Source organism: Eufriesea mexicana, unplaced genomic scaffold, assembly GCF_001483705.2.
Source record: "Eufriesea mexicana isolate 0111107269 unplaced genomic scaffold, ASM148370v2 scaffold320, whole genome shotgun sequence".
Classification (NCBI taxonomy): Eukaryota; Metazoa; Arthropoda; class Insecta; order Hymenoptera; family Apidae; genus Eufriesea; species Eufriesea mexicana.
This window is the reverse complement of record NW_016908532.1, coordinates 181,390-203,355: the sequence shown is the minus strand read 5'-3', so window position 1 is coordinate 203,355 and position 21,966 is coordinate 181,390. Positions and strand designations below refer to the sequence as shown.

The 21,966-nt window shown below is 31.6% G+C and overlaps 3 protein-coding genes across 4 annotated transcripts; 1 reads left to right on the top strand and 2 right to left on the bottom strand.

Annotated features, from left to right (window-relative positions):
* The first annotated feature begins 1,324 nt into the window (after positions 1-1,324).
* Positions 1,325-2,948, top strand: Pak3 (p21 (RAC1) activated kinase 3). Its single transcript, XM_017896642.1, has one exon. It carries the CDS (start codon positions 1,437-1,439, stop codon positions 2,946-2,948), a length of 1,512 nt encoding a protein of 503 aa, XP_017752131.1. The 5' UTR covers positions 1,325-1,436.
* Positions 2,949-5,949: 3,001 nt separating this feature from the next.
* On the bottom strand, positions 5,950-9,095 carry LOC108545159 (dihydrolipoyllysine-residue acetyltransferase component of pyruvate dehydrogenase complex, mitochondrial). The gene is made up of 11 exons (XM_017896634.1): positions 8,852-9,095; positions 8,383-8,564; positions 8,053-8,240; positions 7,763-7,937; positions 7,516-7,688; positions 7,287-7,438; positions 7,075-7,223; positions 6,769-6,945; positions 6,502-6,686; positions 6,307-6,407; positions 5,950-6,218 (listed from the first exon to the last, which is right to left on the bottom strand). Exons 1-11 carry the CDS (start codon positions 8,976-8,978, stop codon positions 6,049-6,051), a joined length of 1,779 nt encoding a protein of 592 aa, XP_017752123.1. The 5' UTR covers positions 8,979-9,095; the 3' UTR covers positions 5,950-6,048.
* A 795-nt stretch (positions 9,096-9,890) lies between these two features.
* On the bottom strand, positions 9,891-17,656 carry LOC108556259 (endochitinase). 2 transcript variants are annotated; one of them, XM_017912273.1, is made up of 10 exons: positions 17,322-17,656; positions 12,760-12,831; positions 12,306-12,647; positions 11,824-12,046; positions 11,542-11,665; positions 11,160-11,357; positions 10,962-11,043; positions 10,678-10,889; positions 10,252-10,512; positions 9,891-10,130 (listed from the first exon to the last, which is right to left on the bottom strand). In XM_017912273.1, the coding sequence occupies exons 2-10, from the start codon at positions 12,821-12,823 to the stop codon at positions 10,005-10,007; spliced, it is 1,632 nt and encodes a 543-aa protein (XP_017767762.1). In that variant the 5' UTR covers positions 12,824-12,831; positions 17,322-17,656; the 3' UTR covers positions 9,891-10,004. The 2 variants fall into 2 exon arrangements, with proteins under 2 accessions (XP_017767762.1, XP_017767761.1); XM_017912272.1 differs by lacking the exon at positions 17,322-17,656 and adding an exon at positions 13,058-13,364.
* Between the last annotated feature and the right edge of the window lie 4,310 nt (positions 17,657-21,966).

Below are 21,966 nucleotides of genomic sequence, written 5' to 3'. Positions count from 1 at the left end.
ATCGGAAGATCAGAAATGTCAGGTATCGTTGGCGAGTTGTATGCTCGTCCAATATTTAGAATATATGCGTTATCTATGCTAAAAATAAATGTAATACAATCAAATTGAGAATGATGAAGAAAAAACTGACATCATAATCGATAATAACTGATTTAATATATACAGTGAAATGTAACAAAATGGTAAATAAACATCTGTTTGAAATTATTAAATGGTGTTCTTATATAAAGACTCTGTAGTGCCAGTATAATATGATTGGCTGAACGTTCAAAACGGTGAGTGGTCAGTCTTAAAGACGTGGAATAAGAAAACTGTGAGTGGCTAATAGCTGTATGAGTGTAAAACTATTGGTTAATTGGTGACAAGTTTTTAAACTAAGAATCACACGTTGAAGTTGACCGAGTGGGGTCAACAGGCTAATTTATGATACAGTCTACTCGTTATTGAGTGAAATTTGAAATATGTTAGTATACAATAGATAAAATAGATAAGATAAAAACATAGAAAAAAAAACAGATGAAAGGGAAATATCAATAGGAGGAAATTAAGAAATAATACGTCAATAATACGCATAAGCAATTATTTAAAAGTATTGAAATTAGTAGTAGCATATACGAGAAAGGAGAATAATGAAAATATCCTATTCTAGTAAAATAAATAAAACTGATAAGGCTCTAGATTATTTATAAATATATTATTTATTTTAATAAAAAAAAAATTATACACATAGACCTTTCAAATTTACTTAGAAACTTTTTGAATAAAAGGTATCAGGTAAATTTAATTCTGTCGTCTCGAAAATCCTGCAAAACTGTATCATCAGTAACAAAATAATTTTATTAGTTTTTTCTTTAAAATAGGATTGAGAAAAACATTGAAATATTTTGCTTTTATCCGATAATTGTTCAATAAACTTGAGTATTAACTATTTGCAATTATTAATAAAAATGCATTTTTAATCAAATTCAAACTGTATATTTGTACATTTGATTTAAATTTCCCATTTAAATACATATGATATTTTCTAAACTAAAAATGTCGTTTATCACCAGAAATAGGATAAATAAGATGAGATAATATTATAACAGTGTATATAAGGATTAATAACTAATTTATTTAAATTTATGCGAACTTATAACGTATACAGATATTAGGAACAAGTAATTTCAAATGATTATACGAAAGTAAAATTTTATATCTTATATATTACTGTTCAAATATCTCTTTTTTGAATTATACCGCCATTTACCAAATGACGTAAGTCACACTAACACGCCTTTAATTGTATTTGATGTCCTGTCGATAGCATACGAGTCATGTTGTGATGAAAATCGCGATTTAAAAGTGGCCGTTTCTTCTCCTAATTCTGTCTTCTGTAAAAGATCGCAATACATCGTAAAAGAGAACGCGGTAAAGGCGCGAAATTACGCGCTAAAATGAGTCTTAATATAACAAAGTTGTTTTCAAGGAAAAAAACCGGCTCGGTTGACACAGTCGCTAAAATTGGTCTTCCTACTCAAGTTTCTCATAACTTTCATGTGAGTAAAAATGCTGTGACAGGACAGTTGGAAGGTCTTCCTGAATCTTGGATTCGTCTGCTCAATACACAAATATCGAAATCAGAACAGAACGAGCATCCTGCTGCAGCTTTACAAGCAATCAAATTTTATAATTATTCGATTAAACGAAAACCAGAAGAAAAAGTATTTAAACCTTTTGTTACGGAAGACCTAATCGAAGAAGAATCTGAAGAAATTGATAAAATCTTATCGAAGAAATTTCAATCTGAAGATTCTGATGGATCAAGTTCTGCAAGTTCTACAGATAGCCAAGTACAGAAGTTACCAGAACTTCCTCCAAAAGTGAACAAGATTCCAAAACCAACACCACGAATATGCCCTGATAGAGTGGAAAAAACTCTTACTGAAATTCTTGAAGATTTAAATACATATCAGATTGAAGATGATCAATTGCTTGAAAATGAGAGTGGACAAAATAAAATAGAGGAAAGTCCCATTTTACGGAGGAAAACAGAATGTTCAGCAATAAAGCTTAATGATGAAGAGATTTTTGAAGAACTTCGAGCTATTTGTCATAGTGGAGATCCAAATCTTCGTTTTGAAAAAACTAAAGAGGTTGGGGCTGGTGCTTCAGGTACTGTATTTATAGCCACTGATATACATACTGATCAAAGAGTTGCTATAAAAGATATAGATTTATCAAAACAGCCAAAAAAAGAACTTATATTGACTGAAATTAAAGTTCTCAAAGAATTTCAGCATCCAAATCTAGTTAATTTTTTGGATGTATATCTTTTAAATGAACATTTGTGGGTTGTTATGGAATTATTAGAAGGTGGGCCACTTACAGATGTTGTTACTGAAACCATAATGAAAGAAATACAAATAGCAGCAGTTTGTAGAGAAGTTTTAAAGGCAATTAGCTTTTTACATACAAGAGGAATTATTCATAGAGATATCAAATCTGATAATGTACTTCTTGGAATGAATGGTGCTGTGAAAGTTACAGACTTTGGTTTTTGTGCTAATATCGATGGTGATGAGAAACGCCAAACTATGGTTGGTACTCCATATTGGATGGCACCAGAAGTAGTGACTAGAAAGCAATATGGTAAAAAAGTGGACATTTGGTCTTTAGGTATTATGGCTATTGAAATGATAGAAGGCGAGCCACCTTATATGAAAGAAACACCTTTAAGAGCCTTATATTTAATTGCTGCTATTGGTAAGCCTTCTATTCCGAGATGGGATACATTAAGTCCAACATTTCAAAACTTTCTAGAAAGATGTTTGGCAGTTGAAGTTGATGAACGAGCAACTGCAGATGAGTTATTATCTCACCCATTCTTAGAAAACTGTGCTGAGTTAACAAGTCTGATACCATTGATAAGAACCGCGCAAAGAATACTTCATAAAATGTTCCACTAAATAATTTCTTTTAAATAGAAATCGAACATGTATTTTTGTTTTGTTATACATAGAGTTAGCTTTTTGAGTATGTGTATAGCATTGCATTGATATCATTTATATAATGCAAGGAGTATTCTACATACTGCACAAAAAATTTAGATATATTTAATGCAGTGATTTTATGTATTTTATAATACATGCACATCTACCGTATCTATATCAATGTGTTACCAAATTTGCAATAGAGATAATATAAGTTATAGTAATGGAGAAATTACTACAAAATAATTTTTAAGAAATAATTATTCACTTATTACATTAATTTTATAATAAATCATATGCAATAGATTAATTTCTATTGCTTGAGTCATTGGAAAAGTTAGTATTGATATAAGTTATTAATAATTATTTCATGTGCAATATCTGTTGTGTAAGAAGTTGAGAGAGATATTGAAAGAGTGCAATTTGTCACCAATTTTAAGAGAAAGTAGGTGCAGGAAAAATACAAGTCAGTCATTGTGCTAAAAATATGTTTGGCATTTTGTATTAAATTAAGACTTTATTTTCGAATTGTTTGCATTTATTGTATAACAAAGTATAACTTGTATATCATTTTTATAAAATATTGTACTTAGTTTATTTAAGAACTGAAAGTGCTCTGTATGTGCACATAGTATCTGTCAGGGGTAGAATAACAACTTATTTTATACTTATAGCTATTGAAGCACAGTAGAAAATAATTATTCCAATTTAGTTATAGTACAAATTAAATTTATAATATTAATCTAATAATTTTACCAATTGATGTTCTGAATGTACATCATGCATTATTTCATCTGATACATTTACTCATATTTTATTCATATTTTATTCATTATTTTTTGTAATTGCATTCCTTTCTTATTTACAATTGTATAATTTAGTCAATCAAATTATGCCATACATTTTTAATCAAACATTTTATATAAAAAATCCGTATTATAGTAAATATTATTTAATATTTGATATATCATTATCTAAGTACACAAGGAAGACTGCTCCTACAATCCTCTTCTTGGAGGAATATTTTATTGTAGTAGTGAGAAGCACCTTGTGGTTCAGTGTTATAGGCACATGTATTAATAACCAAGTATTGCAATTGATGTGATATACAACACATTGTAAAATGCATTTTTTTTAACGATTTTGTAGTCTCAACTAGATTTACAAGATTTTACCAAATTTTATATACTACTTTTTGAGAAATTTTGTATTTGTATTTTAGAACCTAACCCTATCCAAATGAGATGCCAAATTTCAATAAGTACTATTTTATCATATGAGTACCACAAACAATGTATATAAAATTGTATTTAGAAAAATGTTTGAATTCACAATATGATTAAATATTATCTATATCTAGTTTAAGACCTGAGCAGTAATATCACAACTGTGATAATAAACACTGAGTCCTGTTATATCATATTTCTATATTTAATGTTATCATATTATTTTTGTCTTGTGTAATTAAATATTGCATGTTCATTCAATATGATTTAATTAGATTTCAAGTAAATGATAAACACTGATATAAAATCATATATAACAATTCAGTATGTGTAAAACCAATATCTTAGTTATTTAAGCATTTAACAACCAAATAAAAAATATATTTAACATTTAACTATATTTATGTTAAAATGATCAATTCAAACATTTGTTTAAAAAAGATTAATGTAAAATTAGTTAGACATCTGTAACATTTGTGCCTTATCAAACAATACATATGGTACTATACCAATTGCCTTACAAATACTTTTATCAGTGATAAAACAATATAAAAAAACTAAATATAATTATCTATTGATAAGTAATAGTAGTATAAATAATTTACCAACTTTTTAATTATTTTAAATACTGAATGTATATGTATTATTTTTAAATATATATAAAGAAACATCACACTGTTTTAACAATAAATATTTTATTTACAAGATATAGTTATAATTATAATCTTGTACATTTTACTAGTCCCATAAATTTCTTAAACCACACTGAAGTTTTTAATCATGCATAATATTTTTAATATAAAAAAACAAAATTTTCTATATATATATACACACATACATTATGTATACAAATTTTTGTTATTCTAATACATATAAAATGAAATAATTTATATTATAAGAAAAAATTATGTATATTCATTTTATTGCATGAAAGAAATTACAACAGTGTGGCCATTGTTTTATTAAAATAAATATATAAATAAATCAGTTAATGTAAGAATTATCTACTTACTCACAAGGAAGAAAATTATATGTATCAAAGATACATATTGTTTGTAAATAATTTATGTAAATTCGTAAGAATTTATATTATTCCATAGTTTTAATATGGGAAGATCAATTTGTACCATTTTATATATCATTTTCTAAAATTTTTTTACACCTTTTTACATATTAATCTATTACTATATATACATATACTGCACAAGATTTTTCAATACATATTGAAAAAAACATTAAAAACATTTCATTAATCATAAAATTCTAGGGAAATGTAGAACACATTGAGTGATTAAAAAAAAAAACCATGTAATGTCAAATAATATTCATATAAACATACAAAATTGTAATTTTTACATTTCATTCGTAATATAATAATAAAATATATAATATTGATCTATTACTTTAATCATAATGTTTTTTACATTTCCACTAAAACATTTTATGCAAATATTAGAAATGAGAATATGGCCATTGAATTAATTGTCACCCTAAACTTCTTTGGCAGTATTTGAGCAGATAAATAACATTTTTTTTTTTTTTTTTGGTTAAGATCTGAAGTTTTAAAACATCTTACATAATTTTTTAAACTGTATGAATTAAATTTTGTAAATATAATTTTCGAATTATAATAAAGTTAACTACGAATTTTCGAATAGTTTTAAATCTCATATATTACTTATTACATATATTTGTATTAGATTATGAATCCTTCAGACCTATTTTTAGAAAATTACAGTTGTACGGAAAACTAAAATATACCTACAACCTAAAACCTAAATCATTTTTCAATAAATCTTTTAAGATTTCATTTAGGGTTTCTTTTAAGTCTTGCAAGATTTAATTAAAGGTCAGTCCTGTGCGTACCTTAGCGCTCGTAATTTACCAGCGACGAGGAAAGTAGGATCTTCCAACATAGCTCTTAAGACAGCCAAAAAGTCTGCAGCTTGTTCTTCATCAATTGCTCGTCTGTCGTATGATAAGGTTGTTGACATTCTCATTACTTTTTGTAGTGCAGCATCTAGAAAATAATTCATCAATATTTCCTGCATTTGTTTCTATAACTATATACAAAAAAAAAAAACATGTAAATTTTTTAATGCTGTTACCCAATTCTTCTCGACCAGTTCCAACTGCAAGTATTGCTGTTTGAGGAGGATTTATAATGGCACTGAATTGCTTAATACCAAACATTCCTAAATTAGATATTCTGAAAAATATTACAAATTATATGTAAAATACAATTTAGAATTTTATATTTCATTTATAAACTTGCAATAAATTGCATAAATTCATGTATTTACGTGAATGTTCCTCCCTGGAATTCTTCTGGTTTTAATCGACCATTCCTAGCTTTCTCAGCTAATTCTTTAATATTATTTGAAATATCTGCTACACTTTTAGCTGCAGTGTCAAAAATGATTGGCGTAATAAGTCCTGTTTCTGTAGCAACTGCGACAGAAATATCAACCCTTGGCATACGAATTATCTGTTAAAAAATATGAAACATAAAACTTGTTAATATTATTTAATTAGTACATTTCGGCAATTGTACCAAATTATATACTAACTTGACCATTTTGATACAACGTATTGATAAATGGACATTCGATTAATGCGTGTGCCGCTGCTTTCGTAACGAAATCGTTTATCGAAACTTTAATGCCGTCAGTTTTTAGTTCATTACGAATTTCATTTAGTTTATTGATTTTAATATCGACAAATGCATAAGAATGCGGTATAGTGCTCTGAAAGATTTATATAATTAAAATGTAATGTATGATTAGAAATGTATCTTCTATTATAATGTTACTGATAAGATATATATATATCAAATTTTGTTAAGTATTAATGTATAAAAAAATTTATATTTATACTTTTGATTCTCCAAGTCTTTTTGCAATAACACCGCGTATGTTAGAAACTGGAATATCTTCATAAGCGGAGGGGCGACCACTGGGTACATGTACCTTTGAAGGACCAACACTTGGTTCTGTTTTACCTTTATCAACTTGAGGTGGTGGTGCTATTCAATTAAATAAGATAATATATTTCAGTGTACACATTTTAACTGTTTGTTTTTTTATACCTGTTTTTGGTGCAACTCTTTTTACATTATTTGTTTGAATATAAGTTAAAACATCACTCTTCAACAATCGATTGGGTCGGCCAGTTCCTTTAATAGATTCTGCATTCAATCCATATTCTTCTAATAAACGTTTAACTGCTAAACCATACACTCTAAGAAAAAAATAGAATAACAAATAACATAGTGTTTGCTAGATATACTGGAAAATTATTATATTTTTTATACATACTGTCCACTTGGTGCAGGCATTTTATCTGATACAGCTGTTGCAGATGGAGTAGCTGCAGAAGCAGCTGCAGGTGGTCCAGTTGTTGTTGGAACAACAACATTTTTCCAATCCATTCCTTTTTCTACTGTGATGGCAATTAATTGTCCTACTTCCACTTGACCTCCTTCAGGAACCTGTTAAATAAATCTTTGAATAAACATTCAGTTTTTGAAATAAGATAAATGAATATTCCATAAAAATTATATACAAGAATTTTTGCAAATATGGCTTCATCTTCAACTTCAAAAGTCATAACAGCTTTGTCTGTTTGGATTTCTGCCAGTGCATCTCCTGGTTCTATTTCTTCTCCTTCCTTTTTAAGCCATTTTACTATTGTTCCTGAAGTCATTGTTGGTGATAATGCTGGCATAGTAACATTTATTCTGAAAGAAACAATATTTTGAATATCAAACAGTTTAATACATGCATTATTAATGAAATAAAGGACTTGAAGTATGGACAAATATAATATTATAAACTACTTTAATAAATACATACTGGCCAGGAGGTGGTTGAGCTGGTGCACTTGTAGAATGTGTCACTGTTGGTGCAGAAGGTGATGGTGATGGAGCAGCAGAAACAGTTGAAACATTATCGGGCATTTCCACAGATTTCCAATCTTCATCTACATCAACAGTAAGTGCTATTAATGTACCTACTTTGATATCTTTAACTCCTTCTTGCACCTGATAAAGCATTATATTAAATCATTATTAAAAACATTTTGTAAGATATAAAGATATAATGTTAATTGTATTAGAGAAATTATATCATGATAGAAATATTATTTATATTCACTATGATTATTTAATGTTTTTCATATCTTACAATTATTTTTGCAAGAATACTGTCATCATCAATTTCCATAGTAACAATAGCTTTATCAGTTTGAATATCAGCAAGTGCATCTCCTGCATCGATTTTGTCACCTTCTTTTTTGAGCCATTTGACAATAGTACCACTTTCCATAGTAGGTGACAAGGAAGGCATTAAAACCTCCTTTCCCTTGACTAAAAATAAATAAAAACTTGTATGACACAGTGGAAACGTCATATAACAAAATTAACATGATACTTGATTGCATAATCAATTTTAACAATGTTGCAAACACATGGTTACAAATTGAAGTGAATGAAAAATAAAAGAAATATTTGCTTTTATTATCTTCAACATTTCGATTGACATGATAATTAACGTTATTTTGAATAAATATAATTTAAAATATGTAACTGAATGTTAACCTCAATTCCATCGCGAATAAGTGTGTTAAGAAAGTATTTCTGAATAAATTGCATACCATCGAGAACCCAGCTTGTATGGAAACATGATCGTTTATATTTTAACGGCACAAAAATTCGAGGTATTACTCGATTATTATTTTTAATAGATAAAAGCGCAATCCTAGGTATCATCATTTGCGCCATATTTGATACGAAGCAATTACACTAAGGTTTGCTCGTTACACGTATAGGCATAGAGATTGCTTAGAGCAATTTTGACCTTCACAATGAGAATCTGTTTATTAAAGGGGAACGTCCCCCACTTAATACACTTTTTAATTATATATTCATTATTATCTTAATAATGAATATTAAATAATTGTCATTTTACCAGAATTTTTCTCAATAAAACGATTTTGCACTCCCTTACACTATTAAGCAAACACTACATATCTTAATTTAAATTTCGGATTTATTGGAGTATCGTGCGTAACGATATACATATTCATTATACACGTGGTCACTTATATAATAACACTACATAAGAAAGTTAATAAAGCTAATCATGAATTATCATATTAAATATTTGGTCACATGTGTAATTCTCGTCCATACTTCTCTCCAATATAAAATTTATTTTGTTTATATATCAGTTAAATCTGAATAAATTTTATATGAAGTAACAGTCGATCAGTCTTTTTCATTTAGTTATTTCGATTTGTAACTATTTATTATCCAAGATGTTAAAGAAAAGCTTTATGAAATTATTTATATTACAAAGATATGCACAGATACTAAATATTCGAAGGATTTGTTAACCCTTATTCTTAAAAATGTTTAATTTTAATCTTATTTCGATAAGTGAAATGCTTTGAATTGTTCATAAAATTAATGCTAAAATTAGTTATGGTTTTGAAATAACAAATTATTCAACAAATTATAATTTTGAACTAATATATATACATTCATAATTTAACAATTTTTAAATTGCTACATTACAAAAATATTGTTATGAATGATGTGATGTTTATTGAATTTTTGTTATTTGGCAATACTTATAACATATTATTATAGTAAGTGAATGAATAAAATAATTAATAATTGCAGTTTGCCATATATTACAACATTTTTAAAGGAGGTATAGTGATCAATTGTTCATATTTAGAAATCGCGATGAAATTTTTCAGTCCCTTTGTTTTCTAACGAGTGTAAGCTCGGAATGCAGAACTTTCACGGGGATTTACACTCTTCTCGATCAGCATTTTGCGGCCAATCGCAAACATTGATTTGTGTGTTCCAAGTTAAATTGTTGGGGCACTTGAATTTCATTGGCTTTCCGTGAACACATTCATAATACTGTAACATGAATTATATATGAATATAACGTATTAAATTTTGTATGTATATAATGTATAAATTGCATTTACGAATTATTAGACTAGTTTTCTTAATTATAATTTTTAGTATGAACACTTACCGAATGGCAATCTTTAGAAGGAACAAATGTATTGCCATTTTCACAATCGATTTTTTCTGTTTCATTATCGTCTATTGATGGTTGAGTAGGTTCAGATTTATCTGTTTCTTCTGTAGTTGAGGAAGTTATTATTGGTTTTTGAGTAGGTTTTTCTGTAGGTCTTTCCGTAGGTCTGTTGGTTGAAGGCGATTGAGGTGGAGTAGTTGGAGTAGTTTGAACACTACCTGACGACGTGGTGCTTGGTGGTTTTGCCCAATCAGGCTAAATAAAAAAATAAAATGATCTAACTAAATAATATTTGGTTTAGAATTTTTAACAAATAGGTTCACGTTTTGATACTGGTTGAACTATGTTTATAACCATTGTTAATTTAGTTCATAACTAAATTGAAATTTTTATAATTTTAGTAAAATTAAATTTTTTTACCGTGGGGGTAGTGTGGAAATCTTTATTTGGTACGACATATTCTTTTAATCCCTGATAAATGACATTCATCAAGGGATTGCGGTCACCGCAAAGTCCATAAAAATCATCCATATCGATGGCCCAAACCATGGCACCAGCATATTTAGACTCTTTGATGAAATCGATTTTATACTTTACGCTTTCCACATTTTCATAACCGACCCATTGTGTTCCTGTAATTTTTAATTGTTAAATTAACTTACAAAATTAATTGACAAAATTACTCACTTAACTTATTTACATACCTTGATACATATATGGAACTTTGCCAATGTTATCGAATTTTTGAGTCCAGTTACTGCCTGGCGCTTGTAACCTAGTACAAATCTATAAATAAACAATTTTTTTTAAATAATAAGACAATACAAAGTTTCGCATTATTTATTTAAATTATTTATTTATCGATCTATGTGGCTATAATATCGAACATTGGTCTGTTGTACCTCGTAATAAGATAGGAATCCTTTAGCTTGAGTATATTCTCCAGGCGCACCGCCACCAGCCTCTTTGTTGATGTAAGTGCCGGGCTCATAATTTTTATTAGTCTGACTGAGGGTGAACGTACGTCCGTACAACGGAATTCCGACGACCAGTTTCTTCGCAGGACAACCTTTTTCTTCCCAAAGCAGAAGGCCATCGTGCTATGGGGAAAATGTTGAATATAATATTACAAACAAGTTACATTATTTCTAGTACGGTATGCATTTACATTCAATAGTTCCTTTGAATTTTAATATTTAAGTAGGATTTTTTCTGCATATAAATATACGCTTCAACGCATATATCTTTTTTATGAGGATGATATACACTTCTTCCAACACTTACAACATTTAATTTCTCGTATGCCCATTGATCGTGCGGACGACGATAAAGTGGGCTGTGTACATCGGCAAACCCAGCCCAATTACCTCTGAGGTCGTAAGCCATTACATGGATAGCGTCCATATTTCTGTGGAAAAGTTTTTCTTATTATATTGTAATTTATGAAGCCATGAAATCGTGATTTATGAATGCATTAGCAGAAGCAGTACCATTTAACGGTCTCCGATAATGAATTTCATAATCGAAAGATTAAAGAAGAAACGAGGAATGCGATGATTCACTCACTTGCACAATTCTGGGACATGGTATCCTTCATCCAGACGGAATTTCGCCATCGGTACCGCTATTGTTAGCTCCCATCCCTTATTCTCCTTGTCAAAGGCTCGTCTCAACTCCTCCACAAAGTAGAAGAACTTGTCCTTGTCGGTATATCTGCCACCTCTGTCCGAAGCACCAGGATATTCCCAATCAAGATCGAAGCCGTCAAAACCATACTCGTGCATGAATCCTGGTGAAAAATAGTAACATAGAAGTCATCATTATCTATATAAGCATATCGAATATTTAATTTTATTTTCACTTAATTTAAACGTATATAATAATATTCAAAAAATTGTAACTGCGATAGAACCCAGTTTCCGGCAACCAAAATTGGATGAATTCTTAAGCTTCTAAACTAGCAATAATAAAAATGTAAGCAAACAAATGAAGTAAACGGTGACAAGTACCCAAATTAAAGGTAAGATTATTTAATTAAACCTCCTTACCAACTACACTCTTGATGAAAGTGTCTCTCCTTTCTTTCACACTGACCAGAGCACTGTACTTCCTGCCACCTTCTCCCCAACCGCCAACAGCTACGGAGGTCTTCAAGTGTGGATTCTTAGACTTGAGTTTGTTGAAGGCCACGAAATTGCCTTTGTCCACGTCCAGTTCTGGATCTAAAATAAGCACCTCCCAGGTAACATTGCTTACACCGATGAACGAATAAATGACATGGGTGCAGAGATTCTCTGGGATGTTCTCTATTCCGTAACTGCCAACATCCGGCCGATATATTGCCCAGTTGCTGAAGTAACACGTTATTCTAGCAGGCTGGTTCGCTGAAACTTTCACACATCGTTCAGTTACTTCTTCTTTTATTTCGACCACGTGTCTCTAATGTTAGAAACACGTTTCTAGCTTTATGAATATATTATCTGAAAGGAATAGTGTATTTACCTGTCGCGTAAATAAGAGCCACGAGCAATATTGGAAGTATCAGGAGATTCTTTCCCGTTGTCATCCTGAAAACTAAAAAATCAACAAAAATTCGGTTAATAAGCAGCTGATATTACTCCACCAGATGAACCCAAAAATTTATAAAGATCTCATTCAAAGATGTCTCGAATGATAAATTCGTGATTGATTTTACTCGAACCTGACATTGAATACTTTAAGCAGACAAGAGAAAGTTATCGAAGAAGTTGGAAATGAGAAATAATCTTGATCAAATTTCATTGTATAAGGTGGTAAGAACCTTTTCAGTCAGCTATTATTTCAGCTGTTGTAAAATAGCAAATATATTGAATTTCTTTCAGCAACGAGTTATCCAAGTTTGACGGTTCAATCAGTCTTCGATGGAACGAAAGTTGGAGTCAGAGACAATATTGACGATGTCACAATCGTCACCTGGCAGTATCAACGTCTGTTTAAGTCGAGTATCGAGGCAGCTCTATAAGAGGAACACAGGTTGATTGGAAACACTGGGTGGTGGGCACGGTGATCGCTTCATTGAAACGCCATTCTTCAAACAGGGAATAATCCAAGCCGACCGGTTTCCAGTAAAGTAAATACCGTGATATCTCTGTGAAATTTTTTCCCAATAATCTCACGTTAGTGCATTCCTTGCACGAGTATTGAATAAACGTGTCATGATCCACCCAAGCCCCTTTCATTGATCTTGATCTTGATCTTGACCTCGAACGTTACGCTTGTGTTAAAACTCGAGGAATCGCATTTGGGTATTGGATAGGTTATGTGTCATTCACTGATTTCATACCTTCCTGTTACTCTGTGTCATTCCATTTCATGTTTATATAAACTTCCTTTGATATCGCGAAGAATACAAGGAAATTGTTATCATGGCGTGAAGCAGAAAAATAACAAGTTACAATTTGAAACTTAGATAAGAGATTTCAGTAAAAGATATATGGTATGAAGATTACTTATTACAGTCAATTGCTATCATTATAGATTGTACAATTCTTTCGCTATTTTTAATAATTCTTTCTCAAATATTAAAACTGGGTATTAATTACGGTGTTTGTAACGTTATGCTAGTAATTTATCGTTTCTTTTTGGTCTAAGCGGTTTGCTCTTTCTTTTAGGGTAAGTGGTGAAGAAACGAGGACTCAAGTATTTAATCATGGCAAAGCAGTCTATGAAATTAACTGATCCTTACATTTGTAAGCAAAAATTTTTTCTGTTTGAAGTACCGAGTGTCTCCTTCATCAATTCCTTTGTCAATCCTTCACAAATCTACGTCCAGCTCAGCCTTTGCACACCTTAAGACGAAAACGAGTTTGCGCTCAGAGAAAGATGCGGTATAGAATATTAAAAGTTCAAGCACCTTTTCAACGGGAGTTCGAGCACGAGGACCGAAAACCAAGGCGTTATTCGATACCGGTGTGCGAAACAGCACGATCGATAAAAGCCATGGATATTTTTTACGCGGCTCTCGCCGATAAAAGTCGACGAGAAATCAAGCTGCGAGAACATGCCCATAAAAACGGGGGGTTCATCCCCTTGCGGGACCTGGGCGGACGAAATTGCAAAATAAAATTCTCAATTGCTTAACGATGCCGACTTTTCTCCCGCTTTAATCCACGCCGTGAATAAAACACGCGTGTCTCTTGGTAGTAACAGGTCGTCATTAAGTCTTCAAACATATTCTTCCTTTGGGAAAATGACCGGTTTCCGTTGACACCTGTGTATATTTTATCTTTAACAGTTATTTAGTAACGCAATTGAGATGCGCAGCGGGTGTGATTAGCGTAGTGTACAAGGTGAATTAACTGTAAAAAAAAAATTCGCAGATATATAATGTTACGTAACAGTTGTAAATTATGCGAGGTGCATACTCACAATACTTTGTTTGTCCTACGAATTGTTCAATCGATTTTGAAAACAAGAATTCATCTAAGATAGATTCATCTCGTTGGATTTCAATACAATACCGGTTGCATGATTTATATACACATGTACAAATATTCAATATTCGCGTTATAATACGTAAATGTAACTGTTCGTAAAATGCTCATATTTCTGAACGAATATTCGGTATTAATAGCAAACTGTAGCGATCGTTTCGTTTCGTGGAGGGTAATTTGATACTGGTGGTCACGTGAGTTCGAGGGTATAGAAAACACGAATAAACATCAACGACGACGAAGAATGTGTTGGATATTATATTTTACGACGGGGTTTCATATTACACTCTATTTAAAGGTACCGAAATTCTGAGTATTCCATTTATTCGCATTGAATTGCCTCATTTCCTTTCCGATACGTTGTCTGAAAAATCCGTTATTTTCACGAGAATCATAGCGCCGTGGTAAACACTCGAAATAAAAGAGTCGAAAAATGGCGGGAGAAAAGCGATACAAATTCGAAGATGTAAGGAAACATACGACGTTTCCCTCACTGTTACGTTTCTTTGTATCTTACCGCTACTTTCGCATACCATTTATGAGAATTTTTCATATATTGTCTCACAATAAAGTAAATCGGGTCTCGAATGACGATCAAAGCTACCGGCCGAACAAGAAACAAAGGCGAAAGGAGATTAAAGATGGTTCTTGGAATTCGATGAGTTTCGCGTGAAATAAAAGAACTAGATAATGATCCCGGTTTGCGAAGATAAAAGAAGATCCGAACCGAGTTTTTCGTTGCGTGAATTAAAATGCTGGCTGCATCGGATCCTTCGACTACTATTCCGCGAGCTGCACTCCGAATACAAACATCAACAAACCTATACACGGAGGTTCCCCGTTTCCAGCGAGATAATAACTCGAAATGTTAGTATTTTGTTCATCTTTTTACGCACTTCTGAAACCAACGTCTTAAACTTTTTCTCTATAACTTATATTCCAACGATTTTCTTCGAAGAAATTCACGAACTGTACAGGTTTTGTTTCTCTTCTCGATCGAATACTTCTATATTCTTTGTGACTTTTATCAAAGTTTTAAAACATTTCTTCCTCGATGTTCACGTTTTACGAGTTGTAGAATTTTCGTTTAATGGAACTAAAAAAACCACTGGAATCTACTTCCATGGATAGATCGAGGGACTTGTAAACACAAGATAACCTCTTAAGTGGAACATTTTTATCATTTCTTTAATTTATATACGCGACGTCGGATCAGTATTCAAGAAATGAATGGAAGAGGAACTAGTTGGCTCATTTTCGATACGTATTCTTCGTTAGTCGTGCACGATTTCGAGGTTCTTCCTGGTGTACAAGAACGTAACAACGCGCGTGACTATTTGCGAATTAGACGCTTGATTTGGCGCTGCAATGCAGTCTACTGCGTTTCGTCGATTCGATTACCTCGTGCGCATAAAGAATCGATAGATGATAACTTCTTCGATTCGACGTGACCGACATTCAGAGTGATATGTGATCGATCAGATGGACCAATTTTTTCTTATCTACTTAATATTTCACATAGTTATTCCGCGATGATAAGAATGACCGTGGAATCTTAGAGTTTATAATTTTTTTGAAAACGAGGTTATTGAAAACTTTTTCACAATGCTCGAACCACATTCACAGTGACCTTCGAGTGGCCGCGGATCATTGAAAGAAAGAGAAAAAAGACGGAAACGAAGGGAGAGGACTATGGCCCAAGTGACGTGTCGGTAATCGCAACAAAATTCCAACGACTTCATGTAAATACCGACAGATTTTGTTTTGATGGTCCACGATGCTTGAGATTGAAACTGGACGAATATAACTAGCGGTAAAATTTGGCAACGGTTCTTTTCTTATATTTTCGTGTATTACTGAACAAAAATGCTTTCAGTGTTACTTGGAAGAAGAAATATTCGATGTTTTGACCAAGAAACGAGGAAAAATAACATTTTAAGAATGTAAGTATAGAAAGATCTCTTTTTAGAAATATTATTGACTCATGACAAGAGTGTAACGTGAAATTAGATTGCTCAGGATAGTTACCGCTAATTGAGTTACACAGTTTTCCAATTAACCAAATAACAGATATTTTGCAAACATGTTATTGTTTTTCCAATTAATTTTCCATTGATTGATTCTAAGGTGATGGTGATCAGCTTACAAGATATAAGTACGATGAGTAAAACTGTCCATAGAAACTTTTTGCGATAAGTAATGAGATAACTATCTTTACCTTTACAAGCAATTGACATTTAATCGTTCTTGATATCGCTTTATTTTTAAAATTAAGATCAAGTACTTAAAGTAAATGAAATGATTGAACATCGGAATTAACGTTGGACGAGTGTAATAAATGTTCGATGAGATATATTTATGAGATAGCATTTAAATCCAAACAAAATCTTTTGAACTTAGCTTTTCAATCACGCAAATATATGTTTAATACAGGCACGAGAAGACACTGAAAAAGAAACCACGATGGCAATATATTATCAATTATCGAACAATGAACGTTAAAGTGTCGAAAGTGATCTTAGAGGAGACACAGAGGGGAGCTGGTTAAAGTGATGTCGAGAGACAGAGGAAAGTAAAGAGAAGAGGACTCACCTTCACGACAAGCGGGCACCCCAGAAAAATCGTGGCTTCGGTCGAGGTTAAGCTCTCATATATACCCAGGTGGACCTCATTAGAATTCAGGTGCAAGAGGCCCGGCACGATTGGTTGGTTCGTCGACCCTCTGCCTCCCGTCAACGACGAGGGGGCCGATCACTTGACGATCACAATCCGTCACCTCTGATGTCTCGCTTCTCGACCAAGTCTCTGCCTTTGATTCGTCATCGATCCCCTTTGTCTCGATTCTGTCCTTTCCTTCGACTCATCTTCGTTCTCTCCTTGATTTATATCTTGCCGACTTATGATTCAGAGTGCAGGCTGGTGATTATTACATTTTAATCATTTCGTCCCTTTTTCTTAAAATTGCAGTGTATTCGAATTTTCATTGTATCAGATATTTGTTTAAAATGAATAGAATGGTACATTTAAAATTGATAGAAATTTAAACAAAGGAGTGTATAGAATTATTCACATTTTCTTTTATTTTTGTTTATTATCTTACGTTTTATCTAAATATACTATTTATAAAATATCAAAGTTACACAGTTTATCGACAAATTTTTATCTAAAGATCAATATTACGCTGTGATACAATATTTGTTGTACAATTAATGAAGTTATTTCTATCGTAGGTGTTTCGCTTATCGATGAAACATCAATATATATTTTTTCATAGATGTTTTTTTTTTCTAGTATACTGATGTATCAATTTTATCTCAATTAAAAAATTTCGCATTAAATTTAGTTTCTTCTAATAAGCTCCATTGTCACAAAAGTCAGTATTATTTCTAAATTTTCTGTCGGAAAGTTACCTCAAGGTTTTGCACGAGACAAATGGTTAAAACTGAAAGTAACATTTTGAATGAATTGAAGTTTCCTAAAATAGAGTCATGCATTGAATCTTGTAATATCTCGGTGCAACAATGTGTATACTTCTTTGTTATAACCTCCAAACCAAATACTTCCGACTCTAGGATGTTGGTCTAAAAAAGTCATCATGAAAAAAAAGAAAATATCTAATATGAAATCCAACGAATATTCTAGTCAATAATATCAAATGAACAATAAGAACAAAGGTGGAAGAACAGTTCAAGCTCATGTAATATGGATTTTATTTTATTCGTGTAACAATAACAGTTCCTGTTTCCACAGTAGTTTCCTTTTACAATAGTGTTTCGGTGTTAGTCGCTCTAACGATCCGTCTGGCGCAGTGGTAACCGCAGAAAGCAACCCTTCGCTGGTTTCTCAGGTACCATGGACCAATGGGGGATGCTGAACAAGGAGTTCGCCGTGATAAACGAACGCATCATCTTTTTTTCCTCGAACTTCTGTCTTCGACGTTCACAACGATTCGCGAAGGAAATGTGCTCGATCCACGAAGGGAAAGTTCTTAAAAAGGGCACGATGGTAACGATTTCGCCGAAACGGTCATTCCTTGTGAGTTAAGCTCTTTTTCTCAACTTATTTATCCTCGAGAGGAATGATCACGATTCGATCGCGATTTGATCGCTGATTTCACCGTGCAACTTCGCACACAATACATGTATTATTGTATCGTAAAAAAATTATTCCTAACGTTGATGCCTGTGGACCGAAGAGTTCTCAATAATAGAAACGCGTTTCTACCATTAATTAGCATGATTAGCGAGATACCTTTTTCTCGGGGTTGACATTCGTCGATGGGAGATCCTTATGTTTAACCGTTTGTGCTGCGTGTTAGTCTCGCCGGTTTTCGCTTTTACATCTTTCTTCTTTGTTTAATTGACGAGCAGTTGTCGCATCTCGCGATCGATCTGCTTTTGCGTGTATAATTTGGCACTCTTCGATTTCGCTCGTTCGAAACGCTCTCGTCATTCTAACGTCTAAGCTTTCAACAGACTAATAACTGCTCAAGATAGGTTAGAAACGTTCGCGACTGTGCTCAGTCCGCGCATTTCTTCGACGCATTACATCTGAATGTAGCGCTACTTCTTACTCCTTTGAAGCGTCGTCATACTGGTACTTTTTCCTAGTTTGCTATATTACACGAACTATGCTATTTATATAAACTTGGTAGGTTTAAATGAAAATTTAATTCGATGAAAGAAAATATGAAAAATCTGCATTAAGAGAAATGAGTGATTAATTCTGTAATCAGAATAATAGTAACTAATTCAATTCCCGCTTCAAAGAATTAAGTTTCGATTATATCGAAAGACACGTTAACAATCGATTTCCATTAAATGGATACGATGTCAGACGTTTGTTGCACACTTTCAAGATTCAATGAAATTTATCTAGTTGCACTTTAGAAGTCGTTTCTTTCCATTATATCGTTAAACAACGTAACGATCTTAGCTGATGAGCACGAGACTTGACTTTAGAAAAACGTAGTACACGTTGTTCCAAAACGTTAAAAGTGGCGAAGACGATCGACGTAGAACGCTATTACAAGACGTCTCTAAAGCGTATATATATGTTACGTGTTCCTTAAATTACTGGTGTGGTTCGACATCGATCAAATGCATGCATCTGCATGAACAAATTCGTAAGAAAAGTGTTGAATGGGCTGGCGAGTACTCAAGTGATTAGCATGTCATATAAATCCATGCATTTGACCACGTTGAAATTGGAGCAGATGAGCTGATTTACAGATGGAAACACCGATTAAACGTACGTTAACTTTCATTCCATTTTTTTTTAATAACCATACGATATATAATAATATATAGAATGATTAAATTGAAAAAATTAAGTAAAATAATGTATTGGCAAATTTTGTTAGTAAAATTTTTTTACTAGTAAATATTATTACCTATAACGTTTTAACTTTATTTCACTGAATAGATCAACTTCAAGCTTGTTTTTCTGTAAAAAAATTTACAGAATATCTGGTTCCCTTAGTTAAAACATATTTTGTTTAACTTGTTAGTCATCTCTTAAATTCTTTTTGATTGGAACAAGTGTTATTTAATTTACTTACAAAAACATTGTAAATTCTTAAGTGATAATAGTGTTAGCAATGAACACTTCATTGCACAATAACTCAATCATTATCTTGCACGCTGAAAATGAACCACTGAGAACACACAGATGTTCAAAAAACCTACTTAAGACTTCATGTACCCTTGATCGGTGTTTTATACCTCAAAAGTCACTCTCATCTCAGTCAGTTCAATGTGATCGTTATTTATAGTTTATTAATGTTTGACTATGTTGCGTTTCTCGTAGCACCTACCGTAAACGCAACCTTAAATTCTACCTTATTTCTTTTACCTTATCACTAGAACATTCGTTTCTCTTAATTAAACACGCGTATGACTCGAACCGATGATTCTCAAACTCGTTGCAATATGTACACATATATAGATACAATAAATTATTTTCTACTAATTAACGTTAGTAAATATAAATTTAAAGAAATATTTCTGTTAACGAATGTTGAAAAGACGAGTTTGCGAAGCTCGATTTTATGTAACAAACAAATTCAACTGAATTCGGCTAATATGAGTTTGTAAACGAATTTTCTATTAACAAAAATATTATAAAAAAGTAGATTTGCAGACAAACAAAGATCAAAATTATTTTTACTTTTTATTTCTAATGTTAGTATTTAATTAAATAATGTTTTTTTTACCGAATGTATATCATAAAACATAATAAGAATAATTTTTAAGAAATATTATTAAAATTATTTAATATTAACCGAACTCAGTAGTTAACCGCGTTTCCGAATGTTTATTTTATTACTATACTTAATTTCTTCCTAAACAACGGCATTCGTACAAATTAGAGGAATTCGATTACAGTCATTTGCTAAATAAACCGCATTGTGCGATTGTTGCTTCTTAATTTATTATTATTGCTAGTGATAGAAACTCGTGGAAGCATTCTCTTCAACAAGAAGAGGAAACATCGAGCCAGAATGACATCAAGCATGATAGCGCCAGAATAATTATCACTAGAATACTTTATGTTAGAGCAACATTTATGATTATGCAATATAGGCCTCATAATTAGTCTTTAATTTTATGATTCACGGAATTTTATGTTCCATGTGTTTATTGATATGAACAGATGTATGAGATTGAATAGAATATTCTTTGAATATAGATGTTGTGTGAAATTAGTAGATGTGTTCTTAATGTACATTCAGTAATTCAATGAACAGACGAAAATTAAGGTTCCATTTAAATCGAAACTTGAAACCATTCTGCCTCGAAGTCACAATTAAACGATACAATCTTTCAAGTAGAAAATAGTAAATATAAACTATTTTGCATTAATTGATAAACCTAAACTATACTTGCTATAAATGGGGATCTGAAATTGATTAAAAAAGAGAAGACATAATAAAAAAATTAAAAGCTTTATTTCCGAAATAAAGGATTAAAATAATCATTTGAATATTTACTATTTTCTCCTATAAATATCGTTTACCTAATTCTGCTCGACACCCATTATATTACTAGTCCTTATCGATGATTCAGAGCTATTTATTATCAGTTTATTTACTCGATGATTATGTACAATATTGATGCAAATAAAAAAAACATCGTTTTCTTTATCGTTAATATAATAGTAATAGCAAGTGTAAGGTAAACCACCTGTTATGAAATTTCAAAAAACATTATACGAGGAAAGATGTTTGTTTCTCTGT

Bases quoted from the DNA above. Each gene is read 5' to 3' on its own strand.
- Pak3 (XM_017896642.1), top strand. From the start codon at position 1,437: ATGAGTCTTAATATAACAAAGTTGTTTTCAAGGAAAAAAACCGGCTCG.
- LOC108545159 (XM_017896634.1), bottom strand. From the start codon at position 8,978: ATGGCGCAAATGATGATACCTAGGATTGCGCTTTTATCTATTAAAAAT. The intron at 7,689-7,762 runs GTATATAATTTT...TTTATTTAACAG, and splicing joins CCATATTTGCAAAAATTCTT to GTTCCTGAAGGAGGTCAAGT. The intron at 7,439-7,515 runs GTATGTATAAAA...TTTTTTTCTTAG, and splicing joins ATGCCTGCACCAAGTGGACA to AGTGTATGGTTTAGCAGTTA.
- LOC108556259 (XM_017912273.1), bottom strand. From the start codon at position 12,823: ATGACAACGGGAAAGAATCTCCTGATACTTCCAATATTGCTCGTGGCT. The intron at 12,047-12,305 runs GTAAGGAGGTTT...ATTTTTCACCAG, and splicing joins TTTCATCAAGAGTGTAGTTG to GATTCATGCACGAGTATGGT. The intron at 11,358-11,541 runs GTAAGTGTTGGA...TTTTCCCCATAG, and splicing joins CATACGAGAAATTAAATGTT to CACGATGGCCTTCTGCTTTG.